The 22,749-nt window shown below is 40.6% G+C and overlaps 4 protein-coding genes across 4 annotated transcripts; 2 read left to right on the top strand and 2 right to left on the bottom strand.

Annotated features, from left to right (window-relative positions):
• Positions 1-263: 263 nt before the first annotated feature.
• LOC141839824 (exocyst complex component EXO84C) lies at positions 264-6,039 on the bottom strand. The gene is made up of 7 exons (XM_074727657.1): positions 5,890-6,039; positions 4,779-4,873; positions 2,575-3,610; positions 1,640-2,167; positions 1,003-1,191; positions 790-926; positions 264-708 (listed from the first exon to the last, which is right to left on the bottom strand). Exons 1-7 carry the CDS (start codon positions 5,983-5,985, stop codon positions 465-467), a joined length of 2,325 nt encoding a protein of 774 aa, XP_074583758.1. The 5' UTR covers positions 5,986-6,039; the 3' UTR covers positions 264-464.
• Positions 6,040-8,738: 2,699 nt separating this feature from the next.
• On the top strand, positions 8,739-10,489 carry LOC141838167 (AT-hook motif nuclear-localized protein 18-like). Its single transcript, XM_074725571.1, has one exon. The coding sequence runs from the start codon at positions 9,130-9,132 to the stop codon at positions 10,099-10,101; it is 972 nt and encodes a 323-aa protein (XP_074581672.1). The 5' UTR covers positions 8,739-9,129; the 3' UTR covers positions 10,102-10,489.
• Positions 10,490-13,680: 3,191 nt separating this feature from the next.
• On the top strand, positions 13,681-15,995 carry LOC141838957 (ACT domain-containing protein ACR8-like). The gene is made up of 6 exons (XM_074726591.1): positions 13,681-14,063; positions 14,153-14,198; positions 14,284-14,466; positions 14,543-15,127; positions 15,215-15,319; positions 15,410-15,995. Exons 1-6 carry the CDS (start codon positions 14,002-14,004, stop codon positions 15,764-15,766), a joined length of 1,338 nt encoding a protein of 445 aa, XP_074582692.1. The 5' UTR covers positions 13,681-14,001; the 3' UTR covers positions 15,767-15,995.
• A 941-nt stretch (positions 15,996-16,936) lies between these two features.
• On the bottom strand, positions 16,937-21,636 carry LOC141840217 (3-phosphoshikimate 1-carboxyvinyltransferase 2-like). The gene is made up of 8 exons (XM_074728136.1): positions 21,292-21,636; positions 20,728-20,972; positions 20,502-20,655; positions 18,080-18,294; positions 17,877-17,994; positions 17,592-17,802; positions 17,453-17,514; positions 16,937-17,378 (listed from the first exon to the last, which is right to left on the bottom strand). The coding sequence occupies exons 1-8, from the start codon at positions 21,622-21,624 to the stop codon at positions 17,160-17,162; spliced, it is 1,557 nt and encodes a 518-aa protein (XP_074584237.1). The 5' UTR covers positions 21,625-21,636; the 3' UTR covers positions 16,937-17,159.
• Between the last annotated feature and the right edge of the window lie 1,113 nt (positions 21,637-22,749).

Raw genomic sequence — 22,749 nt, 5'->3', positions numbered from 1 at the left:
ATAAATTTTCAAACTCCTACAAGATTTATTTTTCAAGCATATAAAGTTTCTATGCAAATTTTATTACGATACAATTTCTATTAGTCAAATGAATCTCTTTTGTTTACGTGCTTTTGTCCATATGACAATTAATTAAATAAAGACATTAAATTTTAAAAAACATCACAATTAAATTTTAATTTGGGGTTAACGCAAACAAGTTAAATCATCTGCCACAACTCACGCCTAACTTCAGCGTTGAGTTTAGCTAAATGCACGGTTATTTTGTGATAATAAATCTGTCAAAATTTGTGCTAATTTCAACAATAATCCATACTTTTACAACAACCGGTTTAAATCACATAAATTTTTAAACCTCATTGAATTTCCCTTGAAAGTAAGATGGCAACTAGACTTAAAGAATCAAACAGACTACGGCTCTATAACTCTAGTTATCAGGCTAACAAATAGTAAATTTATATTCATCATGTTTCTGGATCAGTGAAGTAGACAGGGCTATCAGTTCCACCCATGTTTGCTGAAGCAAATGAATCTAGAGATTCTGAGATGGATGGGCTCGAAAGGCTTTCGTCGGAATCCGAAATATCGTGATGCATTATAGAAATGTGTTCACCAGGATCAGAAATTTCAGACTCTGAGGTTCCGTGCATGAGCTTGCTTATTGCTGTCTTAGCAGTCTCAACAAACCACTCATCCTCAGGAAGTGCCCTAATAAAAATTCTCTAGTTAAGATATTTGAAAAGAAAACTGAATGATAGTTGCGAGAAAATGCATAACATAAAGTCATACCTTTGAGGATCTATACCTCTAGCAGAGAAAGTGCCAATTGCTCGTGTAATAACAGCCGAGACGAGCTGATTGACAATTTTTGATGAGTATCCCCCAAAAACTGTAATTTCACCTATGAAGCGCATATCAAGTATAAACTGGGGAGACAATGAAATGTTAGTTCAGAAAGTATGGAATTCAAAATTAGATGATTGATTGAGAGGAAAAACGTGCCTGTTGCAAGCCAAGAGGTTGGAGTTGAACAGAGTCATCTTCAAATACATTCCAGAATTCATGCTCTTCAGAGAGCCACATAACCACTGTCTCAATTAACCTGGAAAGAAGAACTTTTTGTATCTTTTCTTTCCCCAGTAGGACATCCCTTGCCACACTTGCTAATTGCTGTAGCCTTCCAAATATTCCCTGAAATTAAACATTTAACAATGTATTGCCAGAAATTAGTGTGATGGAATATCAGCCTATAAATGTCGACATATCAGTTTAATTCCAAGTTATTGAGCTGGGAATTGCATTTCCTACACAAAAACAGACTATTCATTCAGGAAAGGAAGTTCATGAAACAAATTAGAGAGAAATGGCAACGCAACAGTACAGTCATATATACAAGCAGAATAGCTAGAGGATCAAAAAATGGTACTTTTGCTACAGTTAAATAAAGTATAAAGGCCTTATTAATGTTGCAAGGATCAAAAACAGAGAAATAGACTATCCGCTATGAGGGATAAAGTTATTTTTTATCCCTCCTGACTCTGAGTTTGTTCATCTGATGGGCCATTCATGTGCTTTTAATTAGCAAATAGCACCATGATAATATCAACAAAAAAAATAAAGGTTTCGAGCAGTAAATCACCCGAAATGGCAAAGATGGAAGTGGCTCTGAATCCCAGTAAAGGTCATCTCCTTTGCTTTCCAAATATATCCGAGCATCCAATTTTGCTTTTCCTTCCCGTGAGTAAATGAAGGTCAAGACATACTGTCTACAGAAATGATCTCTAAGCTTATCTAATGAATGTTGGAGATTTCGCCTCCAATCTTTGTAGTCCACACTAGTAACAGAAACATTTGAAATGCTTTCTGATGAGCCACCACCCCTATCTTTGTTTTCATTTTGCGCAAAGGTAACTATTTTTGATACAGCTGTTGGTAAGAGTTCAAGAGCAACTGCATATGCAGTGCCTAATAGATGAAGCTGCTCAGCATCAGTTTCAGCCTTAAACTCCTCAGATTCTTTTGGTTCAATGAGATTATCATCTTCAGAGGGACCAGGTAATGTCGAAATTACTGCCTCTATGAACTTATCGAACAGTTGAAGAAGCTTATTTAAAACGTGTCTTCCAAAATGTGATATTACAGTTGGTGTTAGTTGATCCAATATATCCTGTAAAAAAAGGTCAGATAAAACATCATGTCAGTTATTTCATCAGTATATCAGTGATTCGTATAACCATTAAAACCCAAGTTCATCATCTTAGGAAAGAGCAAAGAACAGGGAAACTTGTAGTACCACACTCCATTCGATTTAGAAACTTCATAAACATAGATCATAAAAATTAATCTAAATACGGGTAGAATGAATGCAAAGTGTATTCTTGTCTATTTACTAATAAATACCTAGAAATATAGATCCAGATTGCTTTTCATTAACAAAACTAAAAGATTTATTCTGGCAACAACTTATAATTTTAACATTTTCAGTGGGTGTATTATGGTTTAGGTTCATCTGCAAGAAATATACTGGCTTTAGAGAAATTTTATGCATCCAGCAGCATGAAAAATGGTACTTACTTCCACAATGGTCATGAATTTCTTCCCAATGCCTGAAAACATGAAACCTGATGGTGTTGCAACAGAAACTGGCAAATCTAACTGAGAAGATATAAGTTCCAAATTATCATCCTTTGTCAAATCAAGAATCCTTCTTCTGGCTCGCCTAAAGTTCATATCTAGAACCTCTTCAAGGTAAGGAAACAAAAGTACCATAATTAACTTTGAGAACTTTAGTCCTTGTGGTTCCAAAAGAGAACAGTGACTAAGGCTTGCCTGAATACAGATGCATGTGGAACGAAGAGCCGCAGCAGTCTCGGGTGAAGCAGAGTTTTCTTTTACTAAATGAACAAAAGATTCTATCTCATCTTCAGCCCACTGCACAATTCGATTCATGTAGTTAGCCATGTCTCCAACAATTAAGGTGGATTCTTTTGTTGCCACTGAGATTGTTGAGAAAACAAGCTCAGAAAGAATTGCAGTATATGTCTCCAAGTAAGTAGAACATGAAGGAAGAAAAGCCTCAATCTTTTTCTGAAGACGGGAATCATATGCATTCAGTATTAATTTAAGTGCTAGAGAACCTTTCCCCAGCTTAACTAAACTAGATGCAGCTTTTCGTAATTCTGCAATTGATATATATGGTTGCTCAGTGATCCCCACAATCTTATCCACAAGCATTTCTTTTTTTTTTAGAAAAGCTAACCTATATGAAGAACCTTCAACTGATGTATTCCCCTTCAAGTCACATAATTCTGGTGAACTTTTTTCCTCAGTTAATATAGCTGAAAGTGCTTCTTCTAGTTTATGCTCTGCTAGTAAAACATCTACCATTTCCAAGAAGGTAATCTTAGGATCCTCCAGATCATTGTGCAATAACTGATTGATTTCAGCAAGACCCTCCTCAGAATTAGGTTCTCCACTGCTATATTTATTCCACACTTCTAATTCTCGGCAAACACCGCTCATGAGATCTTGTACAATAATTCCTTGAGCAGAAACATGCTTTTGGAGATCAATCAACTCTTGCTCCATTTCTATAACCTCTTCCGATAGTCTGCAAATAAGGCACAAAGCCACTAGCAAGTTCAGGCAAGAATAAAAATCCTAAGAATTGCATGTTGTCACGGTAACAGAGCAGATCAGGTAAAACATATTATACACTGAATGTTTTTCTATTGGTTTATTAACAAGACTTTAGCAAGTTAGATCTAATTTGATGTTTTCATTGAGAATACATGAATCAGATCTCGCTTTGTGATGCTAACTGGCAAGGTATTTTCATAAATCCAATGAAGGGATTGTGATAAGGTTGGTTCTATCATTTTAAGTGTGACTATCCAACCTCTTAAATCAGGATACATGTACCAATTAAATGAGTTTTGGATGGATATGAAGGGCAAACTTGGATTTGAGAACTTGAGTATTGGTTCTTGAATCATCACTATCAAACCCCATTAGCTCCAACTATTGAGATGGGCTACAGATTGTATCCCTCTATAGAACTCTATGTAAGTTTATATTGCCAGTAATATCAAGATAATTAAATTATTTTTTTTGGACTTGCAGAGACTTAATTAATCTTATAATACAAACATACTTGAAAATCCTATTACCTAAATTCTCTTAGTGCATGTTAGGGTTGGGTTAAGTTTTTTACATACCTAGTGCTAGCTTATTTTATAGTATGGACACAAATCTTCACGTTATGGAGTGGATATGAATAGAAAGATAAATATTCATGATGAATTATGTCTCTCAAATAGATGTGAGTATATTTAGAGCCATGTTTTTTTAAAAACATTACCCTTTAATCCCTTATCTAATGTATGTTAGAATAGATGATCTATATCAGGAGGGGCTAGACATTGCCGCTCCTGCCCCAAATGGCACGCATCCAAGTAGTGCAGGGACAACACATGGTCTGGACAAAAATAGAATCATCAGTTTGTAGCTAATGGATCAGCCCTTTAATTGGTCCATACCATAAATGATAAACAGAAAAAAAAAAAAGAGGTTGACACATAATGTTCTCTGGAATTAGTCCAACATAACCAATATAATATCCTAGTATTTGTCAAGATCAAAGCCATCACCCAAGTAATACTTACCTATTAACCAAACCAATGAACTTCTGAGAATTTATTGCATAACGATTGCAAGCATATTGGCTTTTAATGTGCCAATAAATAGAAATTGACATGTGTTGATTCTACTAACATTACCTGAGGAAGGCTAGATACTTGGATTGTGTGTTCCCAGATAGGTTTTCAACAGCATCCTTCAGTTCCAAAAGTTCAGAACAAACTTTTCTGATACCCTGCATATACATCCATTTCCATGAAAGGTGTAAAATTAAACTTAGATTGTACAAGCAAGATTTAAACCCGCAAAGTTGCAACATTTGTCATTCAATTTATTTCAGCCAAAGACCATGCTGATATTGTAACAATTTATGGACTTTTGGTCACAGCAAGTCCGCGAGGGGTTTATATATATATATATATATATATATATATATATATATATATCAATTATCCTAGTTGATTTCCATTTAACTCAAAGTGAGGTGCAGATGTGTTCTATGATAAATGTCCATTTGTTGGACTAGTAGTAACAATCACAATTGATTGAGTAAGCATCCTTGGTTCAGTCAATGATATAGCCCACCTAATGCACATGCATTTATCTAACTATATGTGCTGATTGGATTGTCACCTAATTGTACATACATTTATCTGAACCGAGATGGTACATTGCAATATCAAACTTTTACAGTTGAACAAGAAAATCTGGAAGGAAACATTAGAATGGTTGACACTTCATGTTATTAAATATAAAAAGTGAATTCATGAATTACGATGACATGTTGAATGTGGCATCCAAAACTCTGGCATAATTTGGGAGTAAAGCCATTCAACACAATAGAAAAATGCACCTCCGGGCTAATATTTTCGTCTAATCACATAATATTTCCAGACAGAAATTTTTCATTTGAAGTTCTATATCACCCAAGTGAAGCCCCTGGTTCTTGTAGTTGTTTCACTCTAGTAACTAGTCTGCTAAATGTCCATTTATATACCCAAAATGTCTCTCAAGAAACAAGAAACCTAAAACATCTAGATCTACCAAAATTTTCAGTTGGATAAGCTGTAGCAGATACAAGCAAGTAGCGATTATATTAAGTATGGACCTATAAATCAAAACCAAACTACATCATGGAGCAAACCGTGAGATCACCGTCACTAAACAAAAGGTCGCCGCTGCTGATTCTTCAGTCAAAAGGATAGTTTAACAGAGGGTTACGGAACAAAAGGGGTTTAGAGATCGGCGGACCTTCTCGGTATCGGATTGGTAAATGGAGTTGATGCTGGACTGGGGAGTGATCCATTCATGCGGGGGGAAGTAGTCGTCCTCCTCGCTGCTCTCCATCTGCTCTCCTCTGCCACTCCGCCTGCTTTCCCTTTTCTCCTGCTTCTTGGCTTCGACGCGGTCGCGGACGAGGAGAAGAAAAAAAAGTATTTTAAAAATGTTTTTCTTTTTCGCTTCTTTTTCGTTACCTTTTAAAGTAAATTTGTATTGTATTTGTCTCCCGATATGCTCATTTTATATATTTATTATTCCAAATTTTAATTTATTATTTTATAAAAGTTTTAAAATCTTAAATAAATCCCTCGAAAGTTAAACTTTTTGCAAAATAGTAACAACGCATTTCCCACAGCCAAATATAAACAATTACATAAATATATTAAAGACTACAATTTTTTTAAAAATAGCAACAAATTTGTTTTAGTTGATTATTTATTCCGCTTAACTTCTAAAATATGGACAATTAATTTAAAATTTTTGAATATATTATGTTTATTAAATATTTAAAATCGTACTTACATATTTTAAAGTGGGGAAATCAATTTACATGGAACATCAAATTAGAAGAAAAGGAAGATAAAAAAATAAATACTTATTAAATCAGAGCAAATATATTTTGACAAATTAAACTAATTGTGTCTATAATTGAATGGTAGATTTACATAAATGAGAGATAGTTCCTCATTTTTAATTAATGTCAACATGAGTGTCACAACATACTCAATTTAAAACTCAATGAAAAATATCTAACTATTTTATATAATCTTTTTATGCGTGTAATATGTATGTTTTATTATTAATCTCTTAAACTCTCTTATATTTAATATCTTATTATTGAGTGATGATAATCCAATATAGTCGTCGATCAATTACGAGCACCACAAGAATACTTGAAATTACCGACGGAATTAGCTATTGGATTGTCAAAGTTGTATATATACACTCTACCCTTATAAAAGACCCTAAATTATTATATTTTTCTCAAACATATATATTCAGAAAGAGTAGGTACCTGAAACATCACTATATAAGTAGAGTCGAAATTTGTAAACAAAGAACATTAATATAATTAAATTAGTATGCGCTAGCAATAACATTAATAAACAGGTAGTTAATGATGATTCCTAGAAGGAAACAGATATATGCAAACTCGTCTTAGTTTAATCGCAGAAAAACATACAAGTTCAGACAGAGCGACAAGCTTCAAAAGTACAAACAACAAAATTGAACTGGATAAACATGTACGAGATTTGGAAACACAGAAACAGGATCTGATTAAGAGAATAATTAAGAAATATTATCAATGACATTAGTCTTCTTTTCGTTAGACAGATTAAGAAAATGAAGGACACAGAATATACAAACACAGCTTATCTTCTCTTTTTTTTCCTCTTTTTATTATTTAAAAAAAATAAAATAAAATTGAATGCCTTTCAAGTTCCCATCAAATTAACTTCCTGAATCAGCGAGTGAATCTTGGAAGGTATGTGGGGTCTATAACCCACTCGTGTCCTCTCCTTTCACAGATGACACATGCTTGTCACATTCGGACCCATTCCATTTCTCAGTCGACATCAACATCAGATACACAAATCAAACTCGAAATATTGATGAACACTCTCATTTATTTAAATTTTCTTTTACATTTTTAAAATTTAAATAATAAAGGAAAATCAGAAACCAGTCTCCCTGAGTGGCGGAAGGAATGGGATCCACTGCCCACTGCTGTCCTCTCCGTTCCCAGATGACAAAAGGTTGTCAACATCAATTGAAGATTCACCGTCCCATCGTATCAGCGTTGAGCCCTGTACAGTCCCATGCACGCACGCAGGCCTGTGCGTCCCCTACGTCCTCGTTCTTCTCTGGCCATTGCATGCCCCAGCCATGGCTACTCCACCACCATGCCTGCCTGCCTCAAAACAGTCAATTGTAACTGTACCTGAAACTGGGCTCACCATGCATGCCCTCGGCTGACATCACGATCGCGTCGTCGTTCTCGGCCCGCCGTTGACCTACCATAAGGCCCCATTCGACGGGGTGGCTTCCGTGTTCGATGTCGGGGCCCGCGACTCCCGGTCAGACGACGGCGACTGCGAGTTCTATCTGGAACGCGGCAGGAGGAGGGACGGCCACGATTCGGTCGTCGACGCGGCCGAGGCCGCGTGGGCCCGGAGATCCCGGCAGGGTGGGTTGGGGCCCCTCGAGATTCGAGCTCTGACTCTCTCCTCTCTCGACAGCCTCTGACCCGCTGGAAATATTCAATACGAAGAGCGAAACACATGGTGCGGTGAGGATTCTCTGTATACACAGCTCTCACGCCACCCGGTTTGTCTTCCTAATACCCTTCCCTTACTCGCTGGGTCCCGCACAGAGTTTGCAAGGTAGGTGTGAGATGGGTAATCGTTGGCGAGGGCGGAGAAGAATAGGATCGTAAACTGCTGTCATGCACACGGTGGGATTCCACGACGTGGGAGCCACGCTGTTTCGGATCCAGTGGACGGCAGGGAACGAGGACCATGGCAGCCTCGAGTTCATCCGTCCTTGTCGAAGCAACACGTAGGTGCGGGATTCAACCTGAGATGGGAACTGGATGTTGGAACGAGGAGAGGGTAAGGCCGAGAACGTGAAGAGAGGAAAGGAAGTAAAGGAGAAAGATGAAATGAAATATAGTATAATATAACAAGGAGAGGTGCGGCCCATCCACCGCATACTTCGCTGTCGAGATCACACCGTCACATTCACACCCATGCATTTCTTCCTCCTTTCCTTCCTTGCTTCCTTCCTTCCGTTTGACTTCTCCTAATCCTAACCCACCCTCGTCCTACATCGCTCTTGATCAGCTCCCACCCTTCCCACGCCTCCTCCTGCAGGTCGCTGAACAAACAGCTTCGGAGCTAATTAAAAGGACGGAGAAGAGAACGGTGAGCTTGCTTGCATTTTAGCAGCTTTTGAAAGCTATAAAGTGTACTGTTATCGTACAGAAGAGGAGGGGAGGAAAAGGGGAGACAAGGCGCCGCCTTCCTTTTTCGTTTTCTAAGCTAATTTTCCCCTCCCCACCGGCCCTTGTTTTCATTAATCTCTACGCCTCCCTGTTTGCTTCGCCACACTGTTCCATTTCCTGCGGTTGAATATTACAAGCTCGAGCAAGTCTCAATTTGGTTTATGAGCTAAGGTACTCGAATTTAAGGAGATCAGGAGTGCAAAGTCATGGATCCAATCACACACCACCTTCCTCCTCCGTTCCATGCCCGGGACTTCCACCCTCTGCACCATTTCCCACACCTTCACCAGCAGCAATTGAAGATTGATCAGGAAGATCATAACGACGGCATCGGCACCGGCCTCCAACGCGGGAAAAAACGCGAGCATGACGAGGGAATCAATGACGGGGGCAGCAATAACGACGGCAATAACAATGGCGGAAGCGACTCCAAGGAGCTTGTCCCCACCAACTCCGGAGGGGCAGGGGAAGGCGGGGGCGAGATCATGCGTCGCCCGCGCGGACGACCTGCTGGTTCCAAGAACAAGCCGAAGCCGCCGATCATCATCACACGCGACAGCCCCAACGCGCTGCGGTCGCACGTGATGGAGGTCGCAGGCGGGTGCGACGTGGTGGAGAGCGTTTCCACGTTCGCGCATCGGCGGCAGAGGGGAGTCTGCATTCTGAGCGGGAGCGGGTCTGTGGTTAACGTGACGCTGCGGCACCCCGGGACGGCGGGCGTTGGGGCGTTGGTGAACCTGCACGGGCGGTTCGAGATCCTGTCGATGTCGGGGTCGTTTCTGCCGCCGCCAGCGCCGCCCGCGGCAAGTGGGCTGGCGATCTACCTGGCGGGTGGGCAGGGGCAGGTGGTGGGTGGCACCGTGGTGGGAGCCCTCATCGCGTCGGGGCCGGTGATCATAATGGCTGCGTCGTTCGGGAACGCGGCGTACGAGAGGCTGCCGATGGAAGAGGAGGAAGCAGCTCTTCCGGCCGCCGGCGGCGTTAGGATGGGGTCCCCCAGCATGGTGGACCAATCACCGCCGCCACAACGGCAGCCGTTGCTCGATCCCAACCACGCGCTGCTCCACGGTCTGCCTCCGAATCTTCTCAACAGCATGCAATTGCCGTCCGACACTTACGGCTGGGCCACCGGCAGCGGTGGCGGCGCCGACGGCAGTGCAGCTCGCGCGCCCTACTGATCGAGGGAAGTACATAACTCTCACTTGGTAATCAAATTAGCTCCTTGCTCGAATTTCGGAGAACTAAGCCTGAAGGACAACGTACGCCAATCAAATTAAATACCTCATCGAGCTGTTCAAGCTTAATTTGCTCTTTTGTTATGTTTCAATTATGACTTAATCTTCTCTCCCTAGCTCCTTTGATTTCTCGGTTTTGTCATTTGCATGATCGCATAGGATCATAATGCTCGATCCTCTCTCTCTCTCTCTCGTTTTGGAAAATTAAGCCTCTCGTGCAAATCTATGAACCATTAAGGGTTAATTTTCGTCTACTTTTGAGAAGTCTTGTGGCTCAATGATTGTGTTTCATCTTCTTTTTAACATGATGCATTCATATGATCATCTGAGCTATACAACTTAAACCTGCTGTATACTAAGTTACATTGCATGATCTTGGCTAATATTTAATTACATGGTATTTGTGGAGTTACAATTATTTATATTATCTTCCTTAGTTTTCATATATATATGCTTGCTAGGCTAGCTAGCTAGTGATTAGCTTGTGCATGCATATCGAGACTGCAATGGAATGTGGTGTGATGAGATCAGGAGAATGGGAGGAGGTAAGGCATGCAGTAAATTCACGACTCAGGGGCTAGTTCCAAGGCAATTGATTTACTTAATTACATCTATAATTTGATTTGGAATAACAAAAATAGATCAAAAACTATATATCGTAGTCTAAGATTTATGCTAGATAAGAAATATAATAAAACAATAACAATAAAAGAGCATTCTTATTTAGTTAGTTAGTTTGTTTACTTATGTGTGCATCCATGTAGCATGCTTATTCAATTTGGCAAGATGCTTGAATAATATTATACATAAATATAATATATATTTATAACCTTTATCAAAATAAATTACTAAATGAAAAAAATAACAGGGTTTTAGTATTTGTCAATATAAGGTCCAAGTTAATATCTAAATTAATTAATTGAAAAATATTTTATTGTTGAAATTTTCATCAAAATATTTTTGTAGTTACAAAGATAATACTATTTTTCTACTTAGTCGTCTAGATTTAGCACATGTTTATAAATGAGCAAAGTAGGTTAAAGTTGATCTACATTTTTTTTCATCAAACCTAACTTTTTAGAAATTCTACTTAAGAGTGCTAATCTTGCCCCCTCTTTAGTGTCAATTTATGGGTTCAAAATCAAAATAATTCAACCATAAGATGATTTGTAAATTGCGTTAGTTTTTGAAGTAAAATTTGCACAAATAGAATATTGATATTTTTCTTATTTCAAAGTGAGTATTTTAATACATAACTTATTATGAGGATTAAGTTTTAAAGGTACGTTTCATAAAATTCTCAAAAATTTAAGTGTCATAATCACCATGTAAACTTTATATTTAAAAAATGAACTACACTCAGATCCATTAGGCCCAATATACAGAAACCCAACATACAAGTAATTCTCTTCGTCGACGGCCCATTTAACAAAACTTGGGCTCTTCCCCCATTAACCGTTCACCAGACTAATAAATCCCCATCACTCGATGCATCATTCAGTTCTTGACTTGATGCCCACACCAAAAAGCTTCGAATGAATAATTTCTAACGTTTTAGTATCATTGATTCATAAGTGCAATGGATGGAGTGTCCTGCTTGTGGGCATTAGTTGGGCCTAGATGAACTGTAAAAGCACACAGTGGACATAACTCACGCATGCATGTTTAGTAGTTGCACCCATAAAGTTTAATAAAGTCGACTTATCTTGATCACTCGCGCCCATCGACAGTCAGAAGTTGATCGATCTCTGTCTCAGTTTAAAGTCGATGAACTGTCCTGTCCAGGCTGCTTAATGAATAAGTCAAGCCAGTGTTTCACATGGTATCGTAATTATGTGCATCCATCTGTAATGGACCCTCATTGTGCACGGAGTCATATAATTTGAAGACTTCCACTCCACATGAAGAATTGCTTACAAGTCAAGCATTCTGACTTTGGATGTCAAAGTGGCCCATCCAGATCACAAAGATATATAGAGATGTTCACAGCTTGGAATTTGATAGCAGCCAGCATTGATGGCATCATGCCATGTATATGGAGGCATGTATGGACCCAGATCAGTGAGTATCCAACAAGGATACAGTACTGATAATTAGAATCCCTGCCGCTTTCATGTGGCTGCACTGGTAGATCTCCTAGGCAGAACGCATGAACACACTTAATTTGCTGCACCATCTAACTCTGGAAGTCAATGAGTTCAACTTGTACTGTTTATGTGCAGGCAGTGTACTCTTACATTTTTCAGATATTTGTTAGTGTTATTGTGTCTGAAAAATTGACGAGGGCAAGTCTGTAGCAGCTTTTGTTTACGAGGTGACAGCAACTACACCATCCTCGGCATGCTTTAATGTTACAGCACCAAGCTAAATTTGAAACAGGGAAAGACATGAGGATTTGAGTAAGAAAGATCTGGTTCGTGGATCTGAGTCTGAAAACATTCAAGAGAGAAGCTCTTGCATGCTTACAAAAGTTATTGGATTGCTCACCTCTTTCGTCTTTTGTGTGGGAGACAGCTCCATTTGGTTTGGAGGGAAATGGTCCTCCACTCTTCCCGCCAACTTTCATGTTTTAGATTGGGATCCGTTTGAGGTTTTGCGGCATGATTGGTGGACAAATCTCTCAGTGGATTGATTCAAGAGATTTATGCCGATAGCTACAGAGGCCATCCCTTTCTGATGTCCTTTTGTGGTCCTCAGAAAATATTTTTTGTTTAAACTTTTTATTATTCAATTTTCTACTAAGATAGTTTGACAAAGCTGTCGAAGTCGAAGAGGAGGGAAATCTATTAACACAATTCTTCTTCTTCTTCCGTACGAATATTTTTCTTTCTTTTTCATAATAATGCCCTTCCTTGGCTAGGAAACAGAGCCTAAATCTCTTTTACTATTTAGATTTGCGAAAATCTACAAGAGACTATCTTGCCTGTTGTTCTTCCGCATGCAGATCATCCAATGATTGATGCAAATGACAAAGATCACTTTTAAGGATCTAGAGATAAGATTGCAAGCGCAATTTGTAATAAAATCGTTAAAAGCAGGATACAAGATCACTATTTTATCTTGGATAATGCCATATTCTGACTGTAAATAACTCGTCCACTGCAAATAGTAGTGGAGCAGAAGCCCCACAAGGATCGAGCCCGAGTCGTCGTTGAATCACGTCGCCGGCCGTACATTTGCCTTCCGGCATCGACACGCGAGCGCCAACCTACGACCAGATCCGATCTGACCCCGACCATGGCAGTCTTCGACCAAAAGAAAAGAAAAGAAAAGAAAAGAAAAGCAAAGATCTCGGCGTAGTGTACCTGCGGAGCCCCACCGCCACAGCACGCTTCGGTCAGGTAGCTTTGACTTGACTGAACACGGGCGGCGGGCGGAAACGTGACCTGCCCCTTCCAATAGCTGGCGCCCGTCGCGGAGGGCCCCACGGCGCGTGACAGCGTACTCCCCCGCCGCCCGCATCCGCGCTTTAAATGTGCCGCACCGCCGCGGCTCGCCGTGTCTCCACCGCTGTGTGTTATCTTGTTCCGAAGCAGAGGCTCAGAGCCGAAGGGCAGTTTTCCCAAGGCCGCGACAAAAATATCGCATTGTTTGAGCGGTGACAGAAAGCAAGAGAGGGCGGATCTATTGTTGCCGTCCGCATCGCCGTTGTCGTTGTTGCCATCGCCGCGGGGCTTTCGAAGCCGCCTTGTGAGTTGCCGAAAGGAACTCGGGGGCGACTTAAAACGCAAAGGGAGAAGAAAATAGTCAGCTTGTGGTCGAGGAAGGACGGAGCACAGGAGCTTGGGTTCCCCGGCCCTTCCTTGAACCGAGAAGAGGTCTCCCGGAGAGGAAGAAACAGAGATGACCTGGCCGACGTATTTGAATGAGTACGAGAAGCTCGTCATTCGGATGGATAACCCCAGGTCATTGAAGATCTCTGCTTGCTTCTGCAAAAATGTGTTCGTTGTCCTGCACAATATTGACGTCTCTGCTTTCTTGTTCTCTGTTGCAGGGTTGTGATCGACAATGGCGTTTGTTCCACCGCGACCCTCGTGAAGGTAGGCGAAAAAGATCGTTTTTTTCTTCTTTGGATTCATCTTCCCTAGCTCACTTCTTGGTCTCATGCCGGAGATCGACTCATAGGTCGACAGCGCCAGGAAGCATGGCATCCTCCTTGAAGCTGTGCAGGTCCTCACCGATCTCAATCTCTCCATCAAGAAGGCCTACATCTCCTCTGACTGCCGCTGGTTCATGGACGTCTTCCACGTCACCGACCAGTTCGGCAGCAAGCTCACCGACGAGAGTGTCATCTCTTACCTCGAACAGGTCCAATTCTGCCACTCTTTCCGGCCAAAATTTGCGTTTGCGTCGGCATTTCTTAACCGTGCTATTAAAAATGCAGTCTTTGGACACGGAGAAGAACGATTTCGAGCAACCCATTGGCGCCGAGGACTACACTGCCCTCGAACTCGCCGGCGCCGACCGCCCGGGCTTGCTCTCGGAGGTATTCGCAGTCCTCGCAGACCTCGGTTGTGGCGTAGTCGACGCGAAGGTGTGGACCCACAACGGCCGCATCGCGTGCCTTATCTCCATCCACGACGAGCTCTCCGGCGCGTCCATCGACTATGACTCCCCCCGGATCCTCCACATCGAGTCCCGCCTCCTCCACGTCCTGAAGGGCGACCACGGCGTCTGCGGCGCTAGAGCTGCCGTCTCTTCCGCGGCGATCTCCCATCCCGACCGCCGCCTTCACCAAATAATGTTCGCCGACCGCGACTACGAACGCACATCTCCACCATTAACAACATTGTCTTCCTCGTTCCCCGCCGTCTCTATTCAAAACTGGATCGAAAGGGGTTACTCCGTAGTCACCGTGCAATGCCTCGATCGCCCGAAGCTCCTCTTCGACGTGGTGTGTACGCTCACAGACATGGAATACGTCGTGTTCCACGGCACCATCGACACTGACGGCCATATTGCTCATCAGGTCTCATCCTTAGTCATCATCGATTACTCAAAAAAGTTTCGATCTTTCTTGTTACCTCTGCTAAATATATTCGTGGAATCAATCTAGGAGTTCTACATAAGGCATAAAGACGGCAGCCCAATCAGTTCCGAAGCAGAGAGGCAAAGAATGATTCAATGCTTACAAGCAGCCATCGAGAGGAGATCAATAAAGGTAATCAAAAAGAAAAAAAAAGAAAAGGAAGGAAAACTTTAATTTGTTTCCTTCTTTGTTCATTAATAAACTCTCGAGGTTACTGAACAGGGGCAAAGGCTAGAATTGTACATGGAGGATCGCCCGGGACTCCTCTCGGAGGTAACTCGAACACTTCGAGAGAACGGTTTGCTGGTCACAAGAGCAGACGTATCGACCAAGGGAGATATGACCTCGACCGTGATTTACGTGACGGACGCCGCCGGACAACCAGCGGACCCCGGGGTCATCGACGCAGTCCGGCAAAGGATAAGCCCCGATTGTCTAATAGTGGAGGAGAAACGGCCCCAGTTCCGGCGCCACGAGGTGGCGCCGGGGTTGGGTGGCGTCGGCGTCGGGCTGTTCTACTTGGGAAATCTATTCTGGAGGAATTTGTATAATTTGGGACTGATCAAGTCCTTTTCATAGCTCCGAACCTCCATTACCATCCAGATTTTTCTCCTTGTGCGCGCTACTTTGTATATAAAGTCCATTACGCATTGGTTTGCACATAGTGGGCAAAGCAGAGCTCGAGGTGGTGGATTGTGATTGCTGTTTCCTGGAGTTGTTTTAGATACTCTCTGTACATAAGTAATTGACATTTGTATTCAGGAGCTTGATTTAGTCGATTTTATGTGTCCTGAACTTTTTTACAAAATTGTTAGAACTTTTGGAAGAACTACGTTGTCTACATCTAGGGAAGAACATTTCACCTGGTCCTTGGACGTATAAACCTGCCCTCCTAAATATTGCTGTCAACGCAAGCTCATTGGAGATCACATCAAGGAAGTAGGTCGCCCGCCTTATCGCGCCTTTGAATTAATCTTGAGAACAGACAGAATGGACCTAATCAAGTTGAAAACAGACAGCACGCTTGAAAGGGAATCGAGTTGACCTTTATGATTTTGTTGATCACCGACTATAGCGTGCATAACAGCAGAAGGGACAAGCTCTTCTTCTTTTCCTCTTCCATTTGCCACCACGTTGTTTGTTCCTCTGTTGTCCCCAACGCATGGAATGCGGCCTCTGCGTTTGACCGTCCGACGAAAAAGACAGCGGTCAAGACGCCGCGCCTCACGCCGGCACGTCGCTTCCAGTCTCAGTCGAGCTGTTCGCCTCCTAACTCTAAATACTTTTGATTAATTTATTACCTTTCCCTTGTGTTGTTCTAATAGTTAATTCCGATGACTTTCCAGGCACCATATCTTGTCAGCAATCTTTCTCGAGAGTGATCAGGAATCCACAGTGGTGGAGATGCCTTCACATGGCTCTCGGACTCCTGCGTGCTGCTCAATTTGCTGCCTGCCTCATCCACTGAGCAAGTGGGAGTTGAAGATGATTTCTTTATTCGATCATTCTGTTCTCAACTCAAACACTTGTGAAGGTTCGCCATTAGCTGGTGCCAGCGAGAGGGGAGAAACCAAAGGTTGTGTTGGCGGCCGCCGGACGCTATCGATGGTAGTAGATTGAGGTGCAGTTTTCCTTGTTGCCTGACCCAATTTGATACATCTTCATTTTTTCCTTTTTAATAAAAACTGTCTATTCATTTATTAAAGGAGTCGAAAATTTTTGCACGTTGAAAGGCAAAGAAATAATACCGGAAATGAATGTGTTCATCATCATATAAATGCTACTCGATTCTTCATAAAAGCATCATCTCTGTCAATTATTGTTGAAGCAACACCTCAAATCATGATGGCATAAAATACTACTAACACATTTCTCTACAAAATATATAGGGCCAGCCATTGGTGGCCCTGATAAGGATTCTTTGGCAGAATGGAAAGAAGCAATTGCTCTATTCACCTTTTGGAGGCTCCAGTCAGTGCTTTGAAAACCTTTGCAAGACATCGAAATAGTCGGGGAAGGTCTTCCGAGTGCAACCTGGGTCATTGATAGTTACAGGAACATCGCCGCAGGCAGCTATGGAGAATGCCATCGCCATCCTGTGATCATCATATGTATCAATCGCAGTTACGTTCAGCTTTTCCGGGGGAGTAATGATGCAATAATCAGGGCCTTCTTCCACTGTTGCTCCCAGCTGATACAAGCAATTGAGTGATTAGGGAGAAGCAGGGTATCTGAGTAAAAAGAAGAACAAAATATTGCCTATACCTTTCGAAGTTCTGTGCAAATGGCTATCATCCTTTCGGTCTCCTTTACCCTCCATGAAGCCACTGATCCATTTAGAAGGAAACATTCAGTTCCATGAAAAAGCCACCATTGCAAAAGTCTAGCAAAATGTGACACATACCATCTCTTATGGCTGTAGGACCATCAGCAAATAGTGCAACAACAGCAAGGGTCATGGCTACATCAGGCATCTTGTTCATATTGACATCGATACCACGCAAATGCTTCTTCTTAGAAGGATCCCGTGGCGGACCAGTAACAGTCACACTATTCTCCGTCCATGAAACCTTTGCTCCCATTTTCTCAAGAACTTCGGCAAATTTAACATCGCCCTAGAAATAAGGGAAAATGGGAAAATGAGAAAACTGAGTGAAAAAAAAGGAGGATAGAAAACACTGTAAATTACCTGTAGGCTGGTTGTTCCGCAACCTTCTACAGTGACGGTACCACCGGTGACTGCAGCACCTGCTAAGAAATAACTAGCACTCGATGCATCACCTTCAACATATGCATTTCCAGGAGACCTGCCATAGGGAACATCCAAATGATGGCAGCATTTCATCAATTAGTTTAGTGATGTTACAATTGATACTGAACTTTAGAACTTACTTGTACTTCTGAGCACCCTTGATGAAGAATCTCTCCCAGTTATCAGAATGCTCCACCTTCACTCCAAAGCGTTCCATCAATTTCAAAGTCATATCAACGTATGGAATCGAAATGAGCTTATCAATGATCTCAATCTCGACATCTCCTTGAGCTAAGGGAGCTGCCATGAGCAAAGCGGACAAGTACTGGCTGCTAATTGATCCAGAGAGTTTCACCTAATGAGAATGGTGAAAGAATAAAGAACAAGATAAAGGAGATTAGTATCAGAAAAAGAGAGAAGAATATGAAACATAAGCTCATTTATATTCGGAAACATACAACAAAGTCTTTAAGTTCATTGTGGAAGAACAAAAAATATATATATCCGCCCAAATTAATTGTCCAGATACCGGTTTAGAATATGGTTGTTTTTCATGGATACCCCACTAATAAATGATGCACTCAACGTTTAATTACAACAAAAATTGCACAACATGACTTATGCACTGCAGCTACTAAGTCAGGTTTCTAACTTGATTTATTGTCATACGCAGCAAATTTGGGGTTAAGTACATAAATTTCTTGACTTCGCCATCATGTCAAATCCTAAAATCCAACTATTTGGGGTCAAATACATGAACTTTAGTACTCCATTGAACTCTATGCTATGCACTGAAGTATATGTGAATGTCATAATAATATAGTCAAGTAATGGAATAATTACCAAAATGATGTGGCACTAAGGAAGTTGTTACCATCTATCTTTGTTTGCTTAATTCATGCTATTTACAACTTTGTTAATAAAAAAAAATATCAAATTCAAATTTATGATAAGAAATAAGATTGACTTGAAAGTAAACTGGTCCTATATGCTAATGGATCCAAACCCTTTTTTACCTAAAGACTGGATTATAAAGAGGCTAATAGAAGGTTTAGGGGAGAATCAATGTCAAAAAAATCTTACCCATTAAGCAATAACAACCGTGGGCATGTTTCCAACTAGGGAAAGAAAACAAGAAGGAAATAAAGTAATAGAAAAATTTTCCAAGTTACACTCTTCTTCAGTTTCTGTTGGTGGAAAAGACTGGAGGGGAGAAAAGGTTGAGAAAATCTTCCCTAGTTTTCCTCTAAATTGCTTTTGTCTGATTTAGACAGAATACTCAATTTCAAGTGCTATAGAGCTCAAATCTGAGCCTTAAAAAATAAAAAATAATTCACTTTAAATCTATTTTTGATTTATGTTTTTCTTTTTTTACCTTGTGTACAAATAAAGTTTGAAAACAGAGTCGTGATTCAAATCCCCCATCACAAGATTAAAAACTGACCCACTTGCTCATGCATTTTTCACAACATCTTTTCATGATTAAAAAGCATAAAAAGATATCCATAGTTCCTTAGCCTTTGAAGCTTTCACATAATATATTGGACCATGTATGAAGCTGAAGAGTCTAACAAATGACTGGAAGGTAAGCATATCAATTCTTTCCTTGATATCTCATGCTAGACATCATATGGTGTACGACATAAATCACAGAACAAAAGTGTTATCTAGTTGAGACTCATGACTTGTTGCTGTATGCAACATACAAACTAAGGTTCAAAACAGGAGAGATTATGATTTAGTTGGATCACAGAAGTTGCCTGCAAATGCATATCTGTCTTCTGACAATGTCGTGCAAGTTTCGGACATGCTACAATGGTGTTAAGATTATTGGCATAATTTCAAAATAATCACAGAACCAGTGGTTGATGTTAAATGATCAACCTTAGGAATACAATTGAGCATAATCAAAGCTGTACTACACAATTTTGAAGAAAAATTACTGTCAGTATATCCCAAGCTTCATCAGGAATAATTCCATGTAAACAACATAGAAATCCGTAACAAAGTACTGAGACAAAAAAACCATTTATACCTTCATAGAGTGTTTAATTAAGACCAACTCATAAGCTAGAAACTTTTGTTTTATGTATATAGACGAATTGTTTCATTAAATCATTGACATGGAAAAGAAGATATGCCGTATACTATACTCTTAAGCTTCTCTCCACTTTTCCCATAGGCAATCACAAACTCTTGTCATTTAGAGAAATGTAATAATTAGGATAGACAAATCTACATAGCCAAAAAATCTTTTAGCGAGGGAAAATAAGAATACTAGAGCTACTTCTGTGAATGAACTTGTAATTAGGTTAGATATCTCACACTATTCTGGTTCTTATATATCAAATAATAGCATTATTTCATAAATGCATCACATACATGATTATAAGAAATATAGTTACTCGATTGAATGACACATAAATTAGTATCTTTCAGTTGGCTCACGGCAAAATTCTACATGGTCTATCAGAAAGAAAGAACCAATTATTCTACTCAGTCAGTCGTTGATGCACTGGCAAAGTAGAAGCAGATAAAGGTTTGTGAAAAAGAAAGACAAACCTTGCCTCCCGGAAGACCTCCCTTTGCGTTCACACGAACAGGAGGACAATTGGTGCCAAAGAAACAATCAGCATCTGCACCAAGCTGCTTCAAGCCATCAACCAAGTCACCTATGGGTCTTTCCCTCATTCTAGGAACCCCGTCAAGAACATAACTAAACACAAAAAGAGGCATATTACCACAAAGCGAAATAAAGATCTTTTACATGAGCAAAAGCATTAACAACCTTGCATTTCCACCAGCAGCAGTAACAGCTGCTGTCAGCGGCCGCATTGCAGTACCAGCATTCCCCAGAAACAGTTTAACTTCATTGCTGGAAGCTTTACCCACCGGGAATCGCCCGGCGCATCCAATAACAATTGATCTCTTAGTTTCAGCATCATCCTCCACAGAGAGGCCAAGGGTTTTAAGAGCAGCAAGCATATAACGAACGTCATCACTGTCCAGCAAGTTGTCCACCACAGTGGTTCCCTGATCAAAATTGACAATGGATCAGAAAACACGGCAGATTAGAGCGGAGCGATGCAAAATTGAGTCAACGGACCGATTAAAGTTTCACATTCACCAAATGATCATTAAATTAAATCGTATTCAACTCGATTTCCACATTTTATCCATCTCCCAAATTCAGTAATGTAACGAATCCATTGCGGAAAAAAAACACTCAACTGAAGAAATTTGAACAAGAGGATGAGCAAAATGTTATCTTCTCCTTATAACTCTGCGAAGCAGCGCACGCCAATAACCCAAAACAGAACGGAAGATTCAATCTTTGAACCAATCAACTCACCTCGGAGAGGGCCGCAAGAAGGAGAATCCGATTCGACAAGGACTTCGATCCGGGGAGTTTAACCGTTCCGGAGATCTCCTTAATCGGCTGAAGCACGATCTCCGACGCCGCTGACGGTTTCTCAGCTGCCACCGCGACAGAGCCCGAAACTCGAAGTTGACTCCATTTACTACGGCTATGCCTCGCCATCAAGTTACCTAAATGGCCGTGCTTGGCTATCGTTCCGACACGGAGAGAAGAAGGAACGGGCGACGGCTTACGAGATCCACCCAAATGATACGACAACAGCGCAGGGTTCACCGCCAATCCCTTCGCCATAGCCGCCTGCGCCATCTCTCTCTCTCTCTCTCTCTCTCTCTTTCTGTAAAAAGATTTCGGCGAAGAGAAGACGAACACGGTAGAAATAAACCCAAGCGGGCCGTGGCGTTTGTCGTTCCCTAAGTCGTGACCAATGACGTTAACTCGTTCGTTCGGAACTCTGATTGATGTAATTCGTATACTAAGTCGTTGTTCACTTCATGTCCTCTCTCACCAACTTCCATCCTTCGCGTCACCTACCTCATCGGAAGCGGTGCGTTAGTCCGGCGGTACATAAGCTGATCCCTCATGAGGATGAGGCTGCTGTGGCATCCTCTCCTATGGTAGGTATGTCAGCGGGCGAGTGCGGTTGGTGAAGGGATTGGCGGAGCGAAGCTAGCGATCGCAGGCGGCGGTTATTGTGAGGAAACGTGCATTTATAGTTGACTCACCTAATCCAACCCTGAGTTAGGTGGGTTATCATGCAATGACTAAATAATAATAATAATAATAATAATAATTTTCTTTACTTTAAAACTGTAAAAATTTCCTTCTGTTTTTTTTATAATTTAAATTTTTGATTATTAACTGGAGTGCTTTAATGTTTTTTTTCTAAATAAAATTCTTTTTTTACCCTTTTTTTATTTTAATATTTATGCCACTGCTTCAGTTGCCCATCGTTTTTTTATTTTTTCCGGATTCAGAGGCGACGAATATCTACCTTATTATGTTTTCAAAATGCCTTTCAGAATCTTGATATAGTTAAAATATTCTCTAGATTTCAAAAATTCTTATCATTTCAATCATTAAAAATGATAATTGAAATAAACTCATATAAGTCTCATTTCATTTCCGAATCTTAATATAATTAATCATTAACAATGTTAAATTATTTTAATAGGATAATGATGTGACAAATATAAAATGTTTAGCTATTTAATGTGAAGCCTAAACCAAGCAAGATCATGAACAAAACTTAATGAAGCTAATCCACATAATATTACAGGTTTCGATGTGGAAGTTACACATGAGAGGATGCTTTAAGCATGTTCGAATAATGATCTGAAAGGATGGAATATTTTTTAAAATAAAAAACTCACGGCGACATTTTTTTTTTAATTGTGAATTAGTATTTTTCATTGTTCTAAATGAGCACAATAA

Source organism: Curcuma longa, chromosome 11, assembly GCF_044706935.1.
Source record: "Curcuma longa cultivar G26 ecotype Majalengka, Jawa Barat chromosome 11, ITB_CL_G26_1.1, whole genome shotgun sequence".
In the NCBI taxonomy this organism is placed as follows: domain Eukaryota; kingdom Viridiplantae; phylum Streptophyta; class Magnoliopsida; order Zingiberales; family Zingiberaceae; genus Curcuma; species Curcuma longa.
This window is presented reverse-complemented; position numbering and strand designations above follow the sequence as displayed.